General features: G+C 48.0%; 1 protein-coding gene across 1 annotated transcript in view; it reads right to left on the reverse strand.

Moving 5' to 3' along the window:
- The window catches only part of RAB37 (RAB37, member RAS oncogene family), a 71868-nt gene that overhangs the window by 11668 nt on the left and 45421 nt on the right, over window positions 1-14779 (reverse strand). Inside the window, exon 2 of the mRNA XM_055389025.2 lies at window positions 2407-2517. Coding sequence (XP_055245000.1) covers window positions 2407-2517 — 111 coding nt within the window. The remainder of the gene's footprint in view (window positions 1-2406; window positions 2518-14779) is intronic.

A 14779-nucleotide genomic window follows, 5' to 3' on the forward strand; every position in this document is an offset into this window, starting at 1 on the left:
GGGAGCCTCAGACTGGAGAGTGGAGGCTGCGCAGCACACTACAGAGGCGTGGTGTTGGTTGCTATTTGGATGCCAGAGGCTCTTGCTGCAAATAATGCCGAGGTTTGCTCAATGCCGTGGGCTCCCGGAGACCGAGTCTCACTCTGTCGCCCAGGCTGGAGTGCAGTGGCAGGATCTCGGCTCATTGCAGCCTCTGCCTCCCAGGTTCAAGCAATTCTCCTGCCTCAGCCTCTGGAGCAGCTGGGACTACAGGTGCACGCCACCACCCCTGGCTAATTTTTGTATTCTTAGTAGAGAACTTCACCATGTTGGACAGGCTGGTTTGGAACTGCTGACCTCAGGCGATACGCCCACCTTGGCCTTCCAAATTGCTGGGATTGCAAGCGTGAGCCACCGCACCTGGCCTGGGATGCGGTCTTCTCTCTTCCCATCCTCCTCCTCCTTCATACCCCTTCTGCTCAGCCACCCCTGCCTTCCCATCATGCAGGAGTTGCAGGCTACAGCCTGGCCAGCGGCAGGGCCCTTATCCATGCCATACCTCAAATCTCCGTGAGAAGGACAGATGGGTAAACAAGTGTCTGGTAGCCTGGCTCTCCGGGGACCCCCAGACCGCTGATATCTGGAGGAGACCCCGATGTCCACCAGTTCTTTGCTCAGGTGTCCCCAGGCTGAGTTTCTGGCCAGGGGCTCAGGCCCTCACTCAGCGTAAGCAGGCAACAGGTTTGTCCTGAGATGCGCCAGAACATCGGGTGCTGGCCGGTACCAAGCAGGCAGCCCAGGCTCTAGGAGGCCCACCCTGAGGTCAGTGGGAAAGCCCAGCGTGTCTCATCTCAGGCTAGACAAACAGTTTGACCACACACTTTCTTTTTCCTTCACAGGAAATCGGCCTCAATTTTCTTGCCAAGCTAGCGGCAAAATTTGGAGATCTCACCTCTGTGGTCTGTGGAATGTTGAGTCAGACTTTGCATGTCCACAGCCACATCCACCCCACTCTCTTCCTTCCTCACCAGACAGGCAGAAGGCTGGGTGAGGAAATGCGGGTGTGACCCTGAGGGCAGGGTGTGCCCTGGCTGCTGACAGCAGACTGGGCCTGGGCTGGGGTGGGTGACGCCTGGCACCAGGTCATCCTGGTTTGCTTCATGGCAGCCTGGTCCCAGACCTCAGGGATTGCCAAGTAGCCTTGGCCTCCTGGGTCTCAGCCCTGCCCTATTCAGCACTACCAGAGCCCAGCCAGTCCCAGTCTGGGGAGAGCCCTGGGCACTGGTGTTTCAGGGCCGATTCTAGGCCCCAGAACACACCCGAACCAGGCACTCACTTCCGCGTTGCCTCCTGGAAGGTCACCCAGAAGCCATGTTCATTCTGAACCCCTGCCTTCCTGGCTGTGACCCAGTGGGCAAGCCCATTTTTCTGGATTTTCCTCTCTCTCTTCCCATCAGTGTGGCACTGCTGCGTCCTGATCCTGAGTGTGATCTCACAGGCCCTGTGCTGTGGTCTCAGAGGTTCCCAAACATCCGCGTTGTCCAAGAAGAGATGTTTGCTCTTCCCCATCTTGAGATGCTAGGATTCTGGAGTCCCAAGGGAAGGCCCTGCTCTTCCTGCCACTGTCCGAGAGAAGAGTGGAACCCTCTCCCAAGGTCTTCCCAGGAATTCAAGGGCAGCTGCAGCCGCAGGCACGGGACAATGTGGGGAGATGGGATGTGTGGTAAAGGAGGGATCCCTTGTCTCGCAGAGGGGCTGCGGGCAAAAAAAGCCGAGGGCACTGGGCTTCCTTAACCCGAGCCGCCCTTTTACCATTTTACCGAGGACTAAACACGGAACTGTAACCTGGGCCTGCCAGCTCCCTGAGACCCGTGTGACTGCTAAGTTTGGACTGTGCTGAAAACTTTGTCGTCCCTTTGTCCCTCCAGATCTTCTTGCCTTGGAGGGCTGACCTGAGCTATCCCATATTAAAATATTTTTTGCTTTCTAGCTTCCACTTGCGTTCATCCAATGTGGAGCCCCAGAAGGAGATGGGGAGCAGGAGGAGAGCAAGGTGGGACAGGGGATTGTTCTCCTGGCTGCCTCCCTGGGGGGCTCCCATGGGCTGCTGTGTCCCTCCACTGAAGGTCCCACGCAGCTCCTGCCAGGCAGCTCACCCAGCAGCCCGCTTTGTCCCTGGGTTCTGGTGAGGGTGCCTTCCCTTCCTGCTTGAGGCTAGAGGTGGGCGGAGTTCCTGGACTACCCAGGGGCAGTGCACCCTCCCTCCTGGTCACCCAACACCCTCCTACACCTTGGGGAACAGTCTTCTCCTTAATCCTCCTTGAATGATCCAATGCAAGTGTCCACCTGTTTCCTGCTGGCACTCAACAGAAACACGCTGGGGTCCTGAGCCCAGGCCCAGAGCTGGCAGTGCCGGCCAGTGCTTACCGTGAATCCGATGCCCACAGTGGCCGAGAAGGAGCCGGGGATGAACTTGCCCTGATCGAACTGAACCAACAGAGACGTCTTTCCCACACCACTGTCGCCCACCAGGATGGTCTGGAAGGGAACAATAGAGAGAGAGGTGAGGGCCTGTGATGTGAGTTGGCCTCAGAGGTGTCCTTGTGGCTGCGGGAGTGGATTCTTTCTAAGCACGCATGTGCACAACATGCACCACACACAGAAACACACACGCACAACACATTGACACACACATACAGACACAGAAAAACATGCACACACATACACAGAACACATATGCACACACAAACATATATGCACACACAGAACACACACATACACACAGAAACATACACACAGAAGCACACACATGCACGTACACACATGTACAACACATACACACAGAACACACATGACACAGAAACATACATGCACAAGACACATACAGACACAGAAAAACACATGTACACATATATGCACAGAACACACATGCACACACATATGCACAGAACACACGTGCAAACACAAACATATGCATACACACAGCACACATATACATACAGAAACAGATGCATACAGAGGCACACACACATAAACATACACACATACAACACATATGCACAGAACACACATGATGCAGAAACATAGGAACACACACAAACACATGCACACACAGAGAAACACACATGCACACACAGACACAAAAACATGTGTACACACAGAAACACACACACGTACACAGACACAGACACACTTGTACAACACATACACACAGAACATACATGCACACATAGAAAGAACACACACATGCACACAGATACACATACACATACACACAAAAACATATCTACACACAGAAACACACAAATACACATAGTACACATAAAACACACATGTACACACAAACACACACATACACACAGAACACACACATGCACGCAGACACATGTGGAAACACATGTACACCAACATGTATCCTCATATACAGACACAAGCACACATGCAAACACACAGAAACACAGAAACACACATTCGCACAGACATGCATATACACAGACATAGACACATGTGCACACAAACACATGCACACAGAAACATATACAAAGACATGCACGCAGACACACATGCACACACACAGAAACTCAGAAACACACAGACATGCATACACAGACATGCACACACAGAGACATGTATAACACAAACACATATATATATACACATACATATGCACATTCACACAGACACACAGACACATATACACAGGCACCGACACACAGACACACACATTCACAGACATGCAGCATACACGCAAACATGCACACATGCACGAATATACACACAAACATAAACACAAACACAGACACAGACACACACATACATAAAAACACATACACATGCACACAGATACCCACACATACACCCAGACACACAAACACACTAAAGTCTCGATTTTCTATTGAAGTCACTGAAAGGGGCGTGAAGGCACAGAGGAGATCTCCCTCCAAGTTAATGAGCATCTGAAGTGACCATGAGAATGTGTCTCTCAGACTTCCATCCACAGGGGCATCCATGACCGATGGTCCCCACTGCCGTGCTCTGAAAGCCATCATTGTCATGTTTGCACCAAGGTCATGCTTCCTACAGGCAATTACCAGCCAAAGGCGGAGCACAGCAGGGACACTGAGGCAGGCCTGTTCCTGGGAGACACAGGACCCCTCTAATGGTTGAGTTAGCTCAAGGGCTCCCTCATGGCCTTGCGCAACCCTCCAGATACTGCGAGGTGGTCTGGGATGCTTCCACGCAACCTTTCTGCCCTCTTTCCTTCACGGGGATCCAACCTGCATCATGGTCTGAAGGCTCCCCTGGCCTCCCTGGCACCTACTCTATTTCTCTCACAGGGATTTCCCTCAGTAAAACCCTTGCACATTTAATTCCCTCTTCACATCTCCTCTTCAGAAGACCGGGACTAACACGATGTCCATAGGTCTCCTGTGTGGGAGAGCCCCAAAAATCCAGTCTATAGAATAAAACAAAATCAGATGGCTGGTATGTGCCTTGCACACTTGGACTTAGAACAAGGAGAAGACAAGATTTCAAAGAGAAGCAGATTCTGGGAAAAGAGGGGGAAGGCCGCCTTCCTCTGGGAGGTCTGAACTGGGAGGGAGAAGGGGCGATAATTAGCTTGGAAGTTCAGATGAAATGTTTGAAAGAAAATCATAAACAACAGAGAAGAACTCTACATGCACCCAGAGGCTGGTACCCTCAATGAATGGATGAATGAATGGGTGAGTGGATAAATGCCTTAGTGTAAAGTGGACAGTGGCCTCTTTCCAAAGACAAGAATTCAAGACTGTTTGAAAGGACTAGGAGGTGCAAACTTTAGCTGGACTTGTAAAAACATAAAGACATAAAAACAACAAAACCGTAAAAGCATAGAGATTGGCTGGGCCTCTCTGGGTTGGGCCCAGCCACTGTTCAACTCTGGCAGTGGCATGGAAAGGAATGCATATCAGCGTCTGCTTACCATGAGGTTGTCCATGGCATTGACTTTGGATGTCCCCTGACTGTACCCCCACCCACCTCCTGAACCTCTCCAGCTTTTATTTCCTCCTGGGTTAGAGAACTCATTTGTTTGTTATATGCAGTGGTTTTAATAATTTACATCTAGAATCTAACTTCCTCAGGCTTTAAGAAGTGCTTCCTAGAGAGAATATTCCAGAATGTGAGGGGTAGTCCATTCACGTTCCCCTCATTCGTGTCTTAAAGAACGTGACAGATTCTAATTCTTTTCACTTTTATCCTTTTCCTTTCCAGGGTGAGGAGTTTCCATCAATTTTCATCATAGGAAACAGTCCTGTCTTCTCGGGACATTTTCCAGCTCACCGAGGTCCGGGGGTGCACACAGGGTTCAGCATTTCAGATTCAGCTGAACCTTGGCTCGGGGTGGGGCAGGATGATCCTCTCATATTGGTCATGGTCTTTTTTTTTTTTTTTTTTTTTTTTTTTGAGGCAGAGTCTCCTCTGTCGCCCAGGCTGGAATGCGGTGTCACAATCTTGGCTCACAACAACCTCTGCCTCCCGAGTTCAAGCTATTCTTCTGCCTCAGCCTCCCAAGTAGCTGGGACTACAGGCGCCCGCCACCACACCTGGCTAATTTTTGTATTTTTAGTAGAGACAGGGCTTCACTGTGTTAGCCAGGGTGGTCTCGATCTCCTGACCTCGTGATCCACCTGCCTCGGCCTCCCAAAGTGCTGGGATTACAGGTGTGAGCCACAATGCCCTGCCAGGTCTTTTTTATCAGCATTAGAAATCTATTGACAATGGCCAGGCGCAGTGGCTCAAGCCTGTAATCCCAGCACTTTGGGAGGCCAAGATGGGCAGATCACCTGAAGTCAGGAGTTTGAAGTCAGCCTGGCCAACATGCTGTCTCTACTAAAAATACAAAAATTAGCCAGGCGTGATGGCAGGCACCTGTAATCCCAGCTACTTGGGAGGCTGAGGCAGGAGAATCCCTTGAACCCGGGTGGTGGAGGTTGCGGTGAGCCAAGATCATGCCACTGCACTCTAGCCTGGGTGACAGAGCAAAACTCCGTCTCAAAAAAAAAAAAAAATCTACTGGTAATGACTCTAAGAGCTTTTTACCTAGGCCATCATGGAGAGCTCAGCGCTGGTCTATTTACAAGCATTGTTGAATGATCTCTTCCTAAACCTAGGACCTCCCTTAGGCCTGCTCCTTCTCTGTGCTCCTTCCCATGAAGCGAGGTGTCCACATGGCCAAAGGCTCCTATTCCTCCTGTAGACTGACTGCACTTTTCCCCAAGGTTGCTTTTATGGTGGCATCCCTAGGTCTGTGGTGTGGCCAAGGGGTGACGATTTGCAGGGGCTGTGGACAGAGCTTGGATGTGGAGCCTCATGCATTCTTCTGACCAAACCAAAAGCACTTGTTACATGTCTTCTCTCGCCACTCAACAGCTGCTGAAAATTCCTTTGGGGTTGGGGTGCCCAAGGGTGGGAGGAGAAGGAGAGGAGCTTGTGGGTGGGGGGCTGGGGACAGGAGGTTGTTTGTCCCTAGGCTGCCACATTTTAGTGTGGAACTTCTGAGAATCCTACATGCTAACCTGGCTTCCAGGTTGGTAAGAAGGTATTTTGTTCAGGAGGGAAGATTAGACACACTTGATTTTGTAGCTTTTTGAGCTTGCTTTAGAATGTTAAGATACTGAGACACATGGTATGTGGGCCTCCATTTGTATTCTAGCCCTGGCCCCCAAATGTTAGGGATGGAGCTGCCTAAATCCATTACCTTAGATATTGTCAGGCCTTTGAGCCCAAGCTAAGCCATCATATCCCCTGTGACCTGCATGTATACATCCAGATGGCCTGAAGCAACTGAAGAGCCACAAAATATGTGAAAATAGCCTTAACTGATCACATTCCACCATTGTGATTTGTTTCTGCCCCACCCTAACTGGTCAATGTACTTTGTCATCTCCCCTACCCTTAAGAAGGTTCTTTTCTATTCTCCTCACCCTTGAGAATGTACTTTGTGAGATCCACCCCCTGCCCGCAAATCATTGCTCCTAACTCCACTGCCTATCCCCAAACCTGTAAGAACTAATGATAATCCCACTGCTCTTTGCTGACTCTCTTTTCGGATTCAGCCTGCCTGCACCCAGGTAAAATAAACAGCCATGTTGTTCACACAAAGCCTGTTTGGTGGTCTCTTCACACGGACACATGAGACAGATATGTGAAAGGAAAATATCTTAGGCCCCCAAAATCACTAAGGAAAGCTCAAGCTGCAAACTGCTTAGGGCAAACCTACCTCCCATCTATTCATCTAAGTCACCCATCTGCTCACTGAGATAGATGCATATCTGATTGCCTCCTTTGGAAAGGCTCATTGGAAACTCAAAAGAATGCAACTATCTGTGATCTGGAAGCTCCCTCCATGTTTCCAGTCTTCTGCCTTTGCTTCTGAGTTGTCCCGCCTTTCCAGACCAAACCAATGCACTTCTTAACATATCTTGATTGATGTCTCATGTCTCCCTAAAATGTGTAAAGCCTAGCTGTGCCCTGACCACCTTGGCCACATGTCGTCAGGACTTCCTTAGGCTGTGTCATGGGCACGTCCTCAACCTTGGCAAAATAAACTTTCTAAATTAACTGAGACTTGTCTCAGATTTTCTGGTCTCACAGATAACCCAGCAGAGCTTCTCTCGCCACCCAACAGCTGCTGAAAATTCCTTAAATTTCTCCAAGTTGGTTCCCAGTTTCACTGCTTGGAGAAGCTGAATGTCAACTTTGGGTCCAGATTTTTCACCATGCCTTCCCTCTTTGTGTTTCTCTTAGCATTTATGAAAATGTTATGGCCGGGTGCGGTGGCTCATGCCTGTAATCCCAGCATTTTGGGAGGCCAAGGCAAGTGGATCACGAGGTCAGGAGTTTGAGACCAGCCTGCCAACACAGTGAAACCCCGTCTCTACTAAAAATATAAAAATTAGCCAGGCATTGTGGTGCGCGCCTGTAGTCCCAGCTACTCAGGAGGCTGAGGCACGAGAATCACTTGAATCCAGGAGGCGGAGGTTGTGGTGAGCCAAGACCACGCCACTGCACTCCAGCCTGGGTGACAGAGTGAGACTCCCTCTCAAAAAAAAAAAAAAATGTTAGTTAATTGTGGTTCAGACAGAAACCTCTGGGTCAACTTTGCCACCATTCAGACAAGCGTCTTTGTTCTTTCTTGAGTCATTTTGTTTATATCTGTATTTGTGCCTCATTCACTTCCAATGGGGATAGGTGGTTTCAAACAAACCCACAAGTACAAGGCAGTTCAAGAAATTGCCTGAAAAAATATACAAAGAATAGGGGTGTGTGTGTAGGGGTGGGGTGGGTTGGGGCAAATCTTCCACCCCAGAGTGAGGTTAGGTTGTTACTGCGTTTGAGCGTTGTGTTTGGTTATAGGTTTCCTGACAATCAAGGCAAAGTGGAAAACCAGGTGGGGTGTATGGTACTTGTCTGACATTGTATGCCTGAGTCCTTTCCATCGAGTATTTTCTACTGGTATACACTGCTATAAGGAATCTGTTAAGTGGATCCTTCTGCAAGGGGCCTTGAATAACAAAATGGGCAATTGCAATTTTGTGGAAGATGCAAAGCTTTTTCTAAAGCTGTTGTATCGACCCTTGATAAATGCAGGGCATAACATTAAATCATACTTTATCCAGGCCTCTCAATGGGAGCCAGGCTAATGCTGTCTAAGTACACTATTGCTGCTTTTCTGTGACTTTATTATTCAGGGACAGCTTTTAGAAAACCTGATAAATGGGGTGGTTACCATGGCTCCTAAAGTGGCTCTGAGTGACCTTCTTAACAAGACAGGAAATTCAGATGCCATAAAGAAAAGATCGATAGATTTGCTGCAATAAAAATGTTTTGGTTGACAGAAGATTCCACAAACAAAGTCGAATGAGAAATGGTACAGGGAAGATATTTTCGAGACATATGACATATGGGTAATATCCCTCATATAAGGAGAGCTCTCAGAAGAAAACTTCAATAGAAAAGTGAACAAAGGATGTGAATAGGTTGATATATTTTTGTGTACATGTGGTTAGTTTTATGTGTCAGCCTGGCTGGACTATAGTCCTACTTATTCAATTAAACACTAATCTAGATGTTGCTGTGAAGGTGCTTTGTTGATGTGGTTAACATCTCCAAGCAGTTGACTTTAAGTCTTCAGTAATCTGGGTGAGTGTCCTCTGATTAATTGAAAGAGTTTAAGAGCAAAACTGAGGTTTCCCTGAGGAAGCAGAAATTCTGCCTCGTGTTTGTAGCATCAACTCTTGCCTGAAAATTTACAGCCTTTGGGCTGGCCCTACAGAGTTTGGACTTGCTAGCCCCCAGTCATGTAAGCCAATTTCTCGGACAAATCTCTCTTTCTTTTTTTTTTTTTTTTTGAGACGGAGTCTCGCTCTGTCGCCCAGGCTTGGGTGCAGGGGCACGATCTTGACTCGCTGCAAGCTCCGCCTCCCGGGTTCATGCCATTCTCCTGCCTCAGCCTCCCAAGTATCTGGGACTACAGGCGCCCACCACCACGCCCGGCTAATTTTTTGTATTTTTGGTAGAGATGGGGTTTCACTGTGGTCTCAATCTCCTGACCTCGTGATCCACCGTCCTCAGCCTCCCAAAGTGCTGGAATTACAGGCATGAGCCACTGCGCCTGGCCGACAAATCTCTCTCTCTTTCCATATATATAGCTTACTGTTTCTGTTTCTCTGGAGAACCCTAACCGATACAATGACAATATAATGTATAGCGGCTTGATAAAAGTTTGGTACTGGCTTAGATTTGGGGAAACAGGCACTCATACATACACTATTAGTGGGAGTATACATTGTGCAACCATTTTGGATAGCAACTGACAATATCTATCAAGGTTTCAAGTGCAAATTCCTTTGACTCAGCAACTCTATGGCTTTCCTTGCAAAAATAAACCAAGAGGACCAGGCGTGGTGGCTCATGCTTGTAATCCCAGCCTTTGGGAGGCCGAGGCGGATCACCTGAGGTTGGGAGTTTGCGACCAGCCTGGCCAACATAGGGAAACCCTGTCTCTACTGAAAATACAAAAATTAGCAGGGCATGGTGACGTGCACCTGTAATGCCAGCTACTCGGGAAGCTGAGGCAGGAGAATCACTTGAACCCGGGAGGTGGAGGTTACAGTGAGCCATTACACCATTACACTACAGCCTGGGTGACAGAACAAGACTCCATCTCAAAAAAAAAAAAAAAAAGTAAACCAAGATATGTGTATAAGGATGCTCATTGTAGTGTTTGTAAGAACAAATAATTCAGCAGTAGAGACTAGTGAAGTAAACTCTAGAATATACATACAATGCAGTACTGTGAAAACAGTAAAAGGATGAGGAAGATCTGTATGTACTGTATGTCCCTGTTGCAGCAGGGAAATACTGGGTAAAAGAGGGCGAGGTCCTGACGATGGCGCCACCCTCAAGCCTGGACCTGCGGCCCTAAATGAGAACATGCATTCCTGTTTTCCTGCCTGAATGTTGCCTTTTCCAAAACCACCCTGGCCCACCGTGTCCCCAGCCCTGTACCCATAAAAAGCTCTTGGCAGACGAGCAGAGTGGTGTAGCTGAGAAGGAGAGAAGAGACAAGCAGCTGAACGTCAAGAGTAGAAGCAACTGAGCATCGGAGCATATGGATAGACACAGCTTAACTTCAGATGGCACGGCTTCAGAGAGGAGCCCGGTTATCTCCAGCCAGGCTTCAGGGAAAGATCACCTTCTTCCCACACCATCCCCTTTCCAGCTCCCCTTCCACTGAGAGCCACTTCCACCGCTTAATAAAATCTCCACATTCATCATCCTTCAAGTCTATGTGACCTGATTCTTCCTGGACACCTGACAAGAACCCGGGTACCAAGAGAGCAGGGTGTAAAAGGCTGTCACCCTGGCTCTCCACTGAGCTGGTTAACACTTAACTCTGTACCAAGAGGGCAGGGTGTAAAAAGGCTGTCACCTTGACTCTCCGCTGAGCTGGTTAACACTTAGCCATCTGTGGATGGCAACTGCTAAAAGAGCATTAATTGTGTTTTTCTTTTCTTTTATTTTTTTGAGACAGAGGCTCACTCTGTCACACAGGCTGGAGTGTAATGGTGGGATCCTGGCTCACTGCAACCTCCACCTCCTGGGTTCAAGCAATTCTCCTGCCTCAGCCTCCCAAGTAGCTGGGATTATGGGCACCCGCCACCACACCCTGCCAAATTTTGGGTTTTTTTTTCAGTAGAGATGGGGTTTCGCCATGTTGGCCAGGTTGGTCTTGAACTCCTGGCCTCAGGTGATCCACCCACCTCGGCCTCCCAAAGTGCTGGGATTACAGGCGTGAGCCACCATGCCTGGCCTAAAAGAACCTTAATTGTAATACACCCCTTCATGCTGCTGTGGGGCCAGAGCCCAAAAGTACTTGTCCCAGCCCTAGCACCCACTTGCCTGTGTGCTCCCTCTCACGAGGGGCTGAACCCAGTGGGTTCGAGCAAGTAAAGTTCGTCCCTGCTGGTGCCTAAGTGGCCGACTGGACCCAGAGCTGGTGCCCTCCAGTTCCTACCCGCAAAAGGGTCAAAGGAACTCTCCTGTCTCACTGTTTGGGAGAAAGTTCATTATTAAGCAAAAGAAGCAGGGGGCAGAGTGATGTATATAGTATGATGAATGTGTATATGTTACTTAGGTTTATCTGCTGGAGTATGATTAACTTTTCTCAGGGAGGCAATAGAGGCCAACAGGATTGCCTTTGAGGTTCTGGGGCTGGTAGGTGGGAAATGGAGATAAGACTTTTACTTTTCATATAATCTTTTTCTATGTTTTAAAAAATTTATTTAAATAATTTGCTTGGCCAGGTACAGTGGCTCACACTTGTAATTCCAGTGCTTGGGGAGGCCAAAGGCAGGAGGATCACTTGAGCCCAGGAGTTCGAGACCAGCCTGAAAACATAGGAAGACCCTATTCTACAATAAATAAAACAATAAGCTGGGCTTGGTGGTGCATGCCTGTATTCCCAGCTATTGGGGAGGCTGAGGCAGGAGGATTGCTTGAGTCCAGGAGATTTTCCAGAATTACAGCTGCAATGAGCTATAATTGCACCACTGCACTCTAGCCTTGGTGACACAGTGAGAACCCATCTCAAAAGAAAAAAAAGGAAAAGAAAAAGAAAGGTAATAGTGAGCAAATTATTTTATTTTATTTATTTATTTTTTTGAGATGAGTTCTTGCTGTGTTGCCCAGGCTGGAGTGCTGTGGCTCATGATGACAAGTCACTGCAGCCTCGACTTCTCTGGGCTCGGGTGATCCTCTCACTTCAGCCTCCCAAGTAACTGGGACTACAGGCACATGCCACTGTGCCCAGCTAATTTTTTTGTATTTTTTGTAGAGATGGGGTTTCACCATGTTTCCCAGGCTGGTCTTGAACTCCTGGGCTCAAGTAATCCACCCATCTTGGCCTCCCAAAGTGCTGAGATTACAGGTGTGAGCCACCAAACTTGGCCTGCATTTTACCTTTTTAAAGAAAGTATTAACTGGAGGTATTTCAGAGCTGGTATTATCGGCCATGTCTCTCTTTTTTATAAAATAGGATTTAATTTTTAGAGAATTTCTAGGTTCACATTAACACTGGGCAGAAGGTACAGGGATTTTTCCACAGACTCTTTTCCCCCACAGATGTATAACCTTCCCCATTATCAACACCCTCCACTGCCATACTTTTTATATTTTTCCTGTATTAAAATGCCCTAATAAAGGTAGTAGTCCAGTTGGTAAAGTAAACTCATACATGAGTGATCCTTCATTTAACCTGAAATAAATTGCTTTTCTACAGAAGAACAAAAGATTGGTAATGGATACACACACACATATTTAACAGCAGTTATTTTCGTGTGGCAGGATTCGGAATGACTTAAGATGCATTCTTTGTGTTCATCTGTATTTCGCTGTTTTTCTCTAACAAACACACATTACTTTTGTAGTGGGAAAAAGTCTGTGTGTGTGTTGAGGAGGTGCGTTGCACCGGGGAATCTGATGAAAGCTAAGGGGATGCCCAAGTTTAGCCTACCTGTTGCTGAACAAACGCTTGTTTTTCTTCCAAATACATCTAGCCAATTAATAGGTGCTTAAAAAAAAGATCAAATTTTCTAGGCAGGGGGAGCCTCAATTGCAGCTCTTCCACTTTGTCAAGGAGCAGGTAGCAAAGATGACAGGCGCTCTATTCTGAAAATCAAAGAGCCCTTTTGTCTTCTCTAACCCACTATCTTAGTCCCGGCTGCTATAACAAAATACCATAGACTGGGTGGATATGATATGATATGATATGATATGATATGATGTATGATATGATATGATGTTTTGGAGACAGTGTCTCACTCTGTCACCTAGGCTGGAGTGCAATGGCACAATCTTGGCTCACTGCAACCTCCGCCTCCTGGGCTCAGGTGATTCCCCTGCCTCAGCCTCCGAAGTAGCTGGGACTACAGGGTCGTGCCACCATGCCCAGCTAATTGTTGTATTTTTGGTAGAGACGGAGTTTCACCATGTTGGCCAGGCTGGTCTGGAGCTCCTGATCTTAAGGGATCTGCCTGCCTCGGCTTCCCAAAGTGCTGGGATTACAGGTGTGGGCCACTATGCCCTGCTGATTGTGTGGTTTATAAACAGAAATGTATTTCTCACAGTTTTGGAGCCTGGAAAGTCCAAGGTCAAGGCACTGGTAGGCTCAGGGTCTGGTGAGGACCCACTCCTCAGGGAGGACTCCTTGCTGAGTCCTCACATGGTAGAAGGGCCAAGGCAGCTCTCTGGGGCCGTTCTTTTTCTTTTTCTTTTCTGTTTTTTTTTTTTTTAGATGGAGTTTCGCTCTTGCTGCCCAGGCTGGAGTGCAACGGTATGATCTTGGATCACCACAACCTCTGCCTCCCAGGTTCAAGCAATTCTTCTGCCTCAGCCTCCTGAGTAGCTGGGATTACAGGCATGCACCACACCTGGCTAATTTTGTATTTTCAGTAGAGACGGGGTTTCTCTATGTTGGTTAGGCTGGTCTTGAACTCCCGACCTCAGGTGATCCGCCTGCCTCGGCCTCCCTAAGTGCTGGGGTTACAGGCATGAGCCACCGCGCCCAGCCCTCTGGGGCCTTTCTTATAAGGGCACTAATCCCATTCAGGAGACCTAGTTACTCTCCTGAGCTAGTTACTCTCCAAAGGCTCAACCTCATAATGCCATCACGTTGAGGGTTAAGTTTCAACGTATGAAATTTGAGAGACACAAACTTTCAGACTCACTCTTTGGAGATGCCTATTTTTCTCAGAAATAAGCTTTGCCTGTGCCTGAATTCCTGGAGAAGAACTTGGGTAAGGCCCAGATTCCCATTCCATACACTGCAGAAGAGGGGCATGAGATCTGGAAAATGTTCAAGGCTGGTGGTATCAGTTACCTGCTTAATAAGTCAGTTTTCAGTGCATGATAAAACATTCTTTCATTCTGAAATTTGTTTTATTTCATTTTATTTTAGAGACAGAGTTTCGCTCTTGTTGCCCAGGCTGGAATGCAATGGTGCGATCTCAGCTCACTGCAACCTCTGCCTCCCAGGTTCAAGTGATTCTCCTGCCTCAGCCTCCTGAGCAGCTGGGACTACAGGTACATATCACCATGCCGAGCTAATTTTTTGTATTTTTAGTAGAGACAGGGTTTCACCATGTTGGTCAGGCTGGTCTTGAACTCCTGACCTCAGGTGATCCGCCTGCCTTGCCCTCCCAAAGTGCTGGGATTACAGGCGTGAGCCACTGCACCCGGCCAGGAAATTTGTTTAAAA

This window comes from Gorilla gorilla, chromosome 4 (assembly GCF_029281585.2).
Source record: "Gorilla gorilla gorilla isolate KB3781 chromosome 4, NHGRI_mGorGor1-v2.1_pri, whole genome shotgun sequence".
Lineage (NCBI taxonomy): Eukaryota > Metazoa > Chordata > Mammalia > Primates > Hominidae > Gorilla > Gorilla gorilla.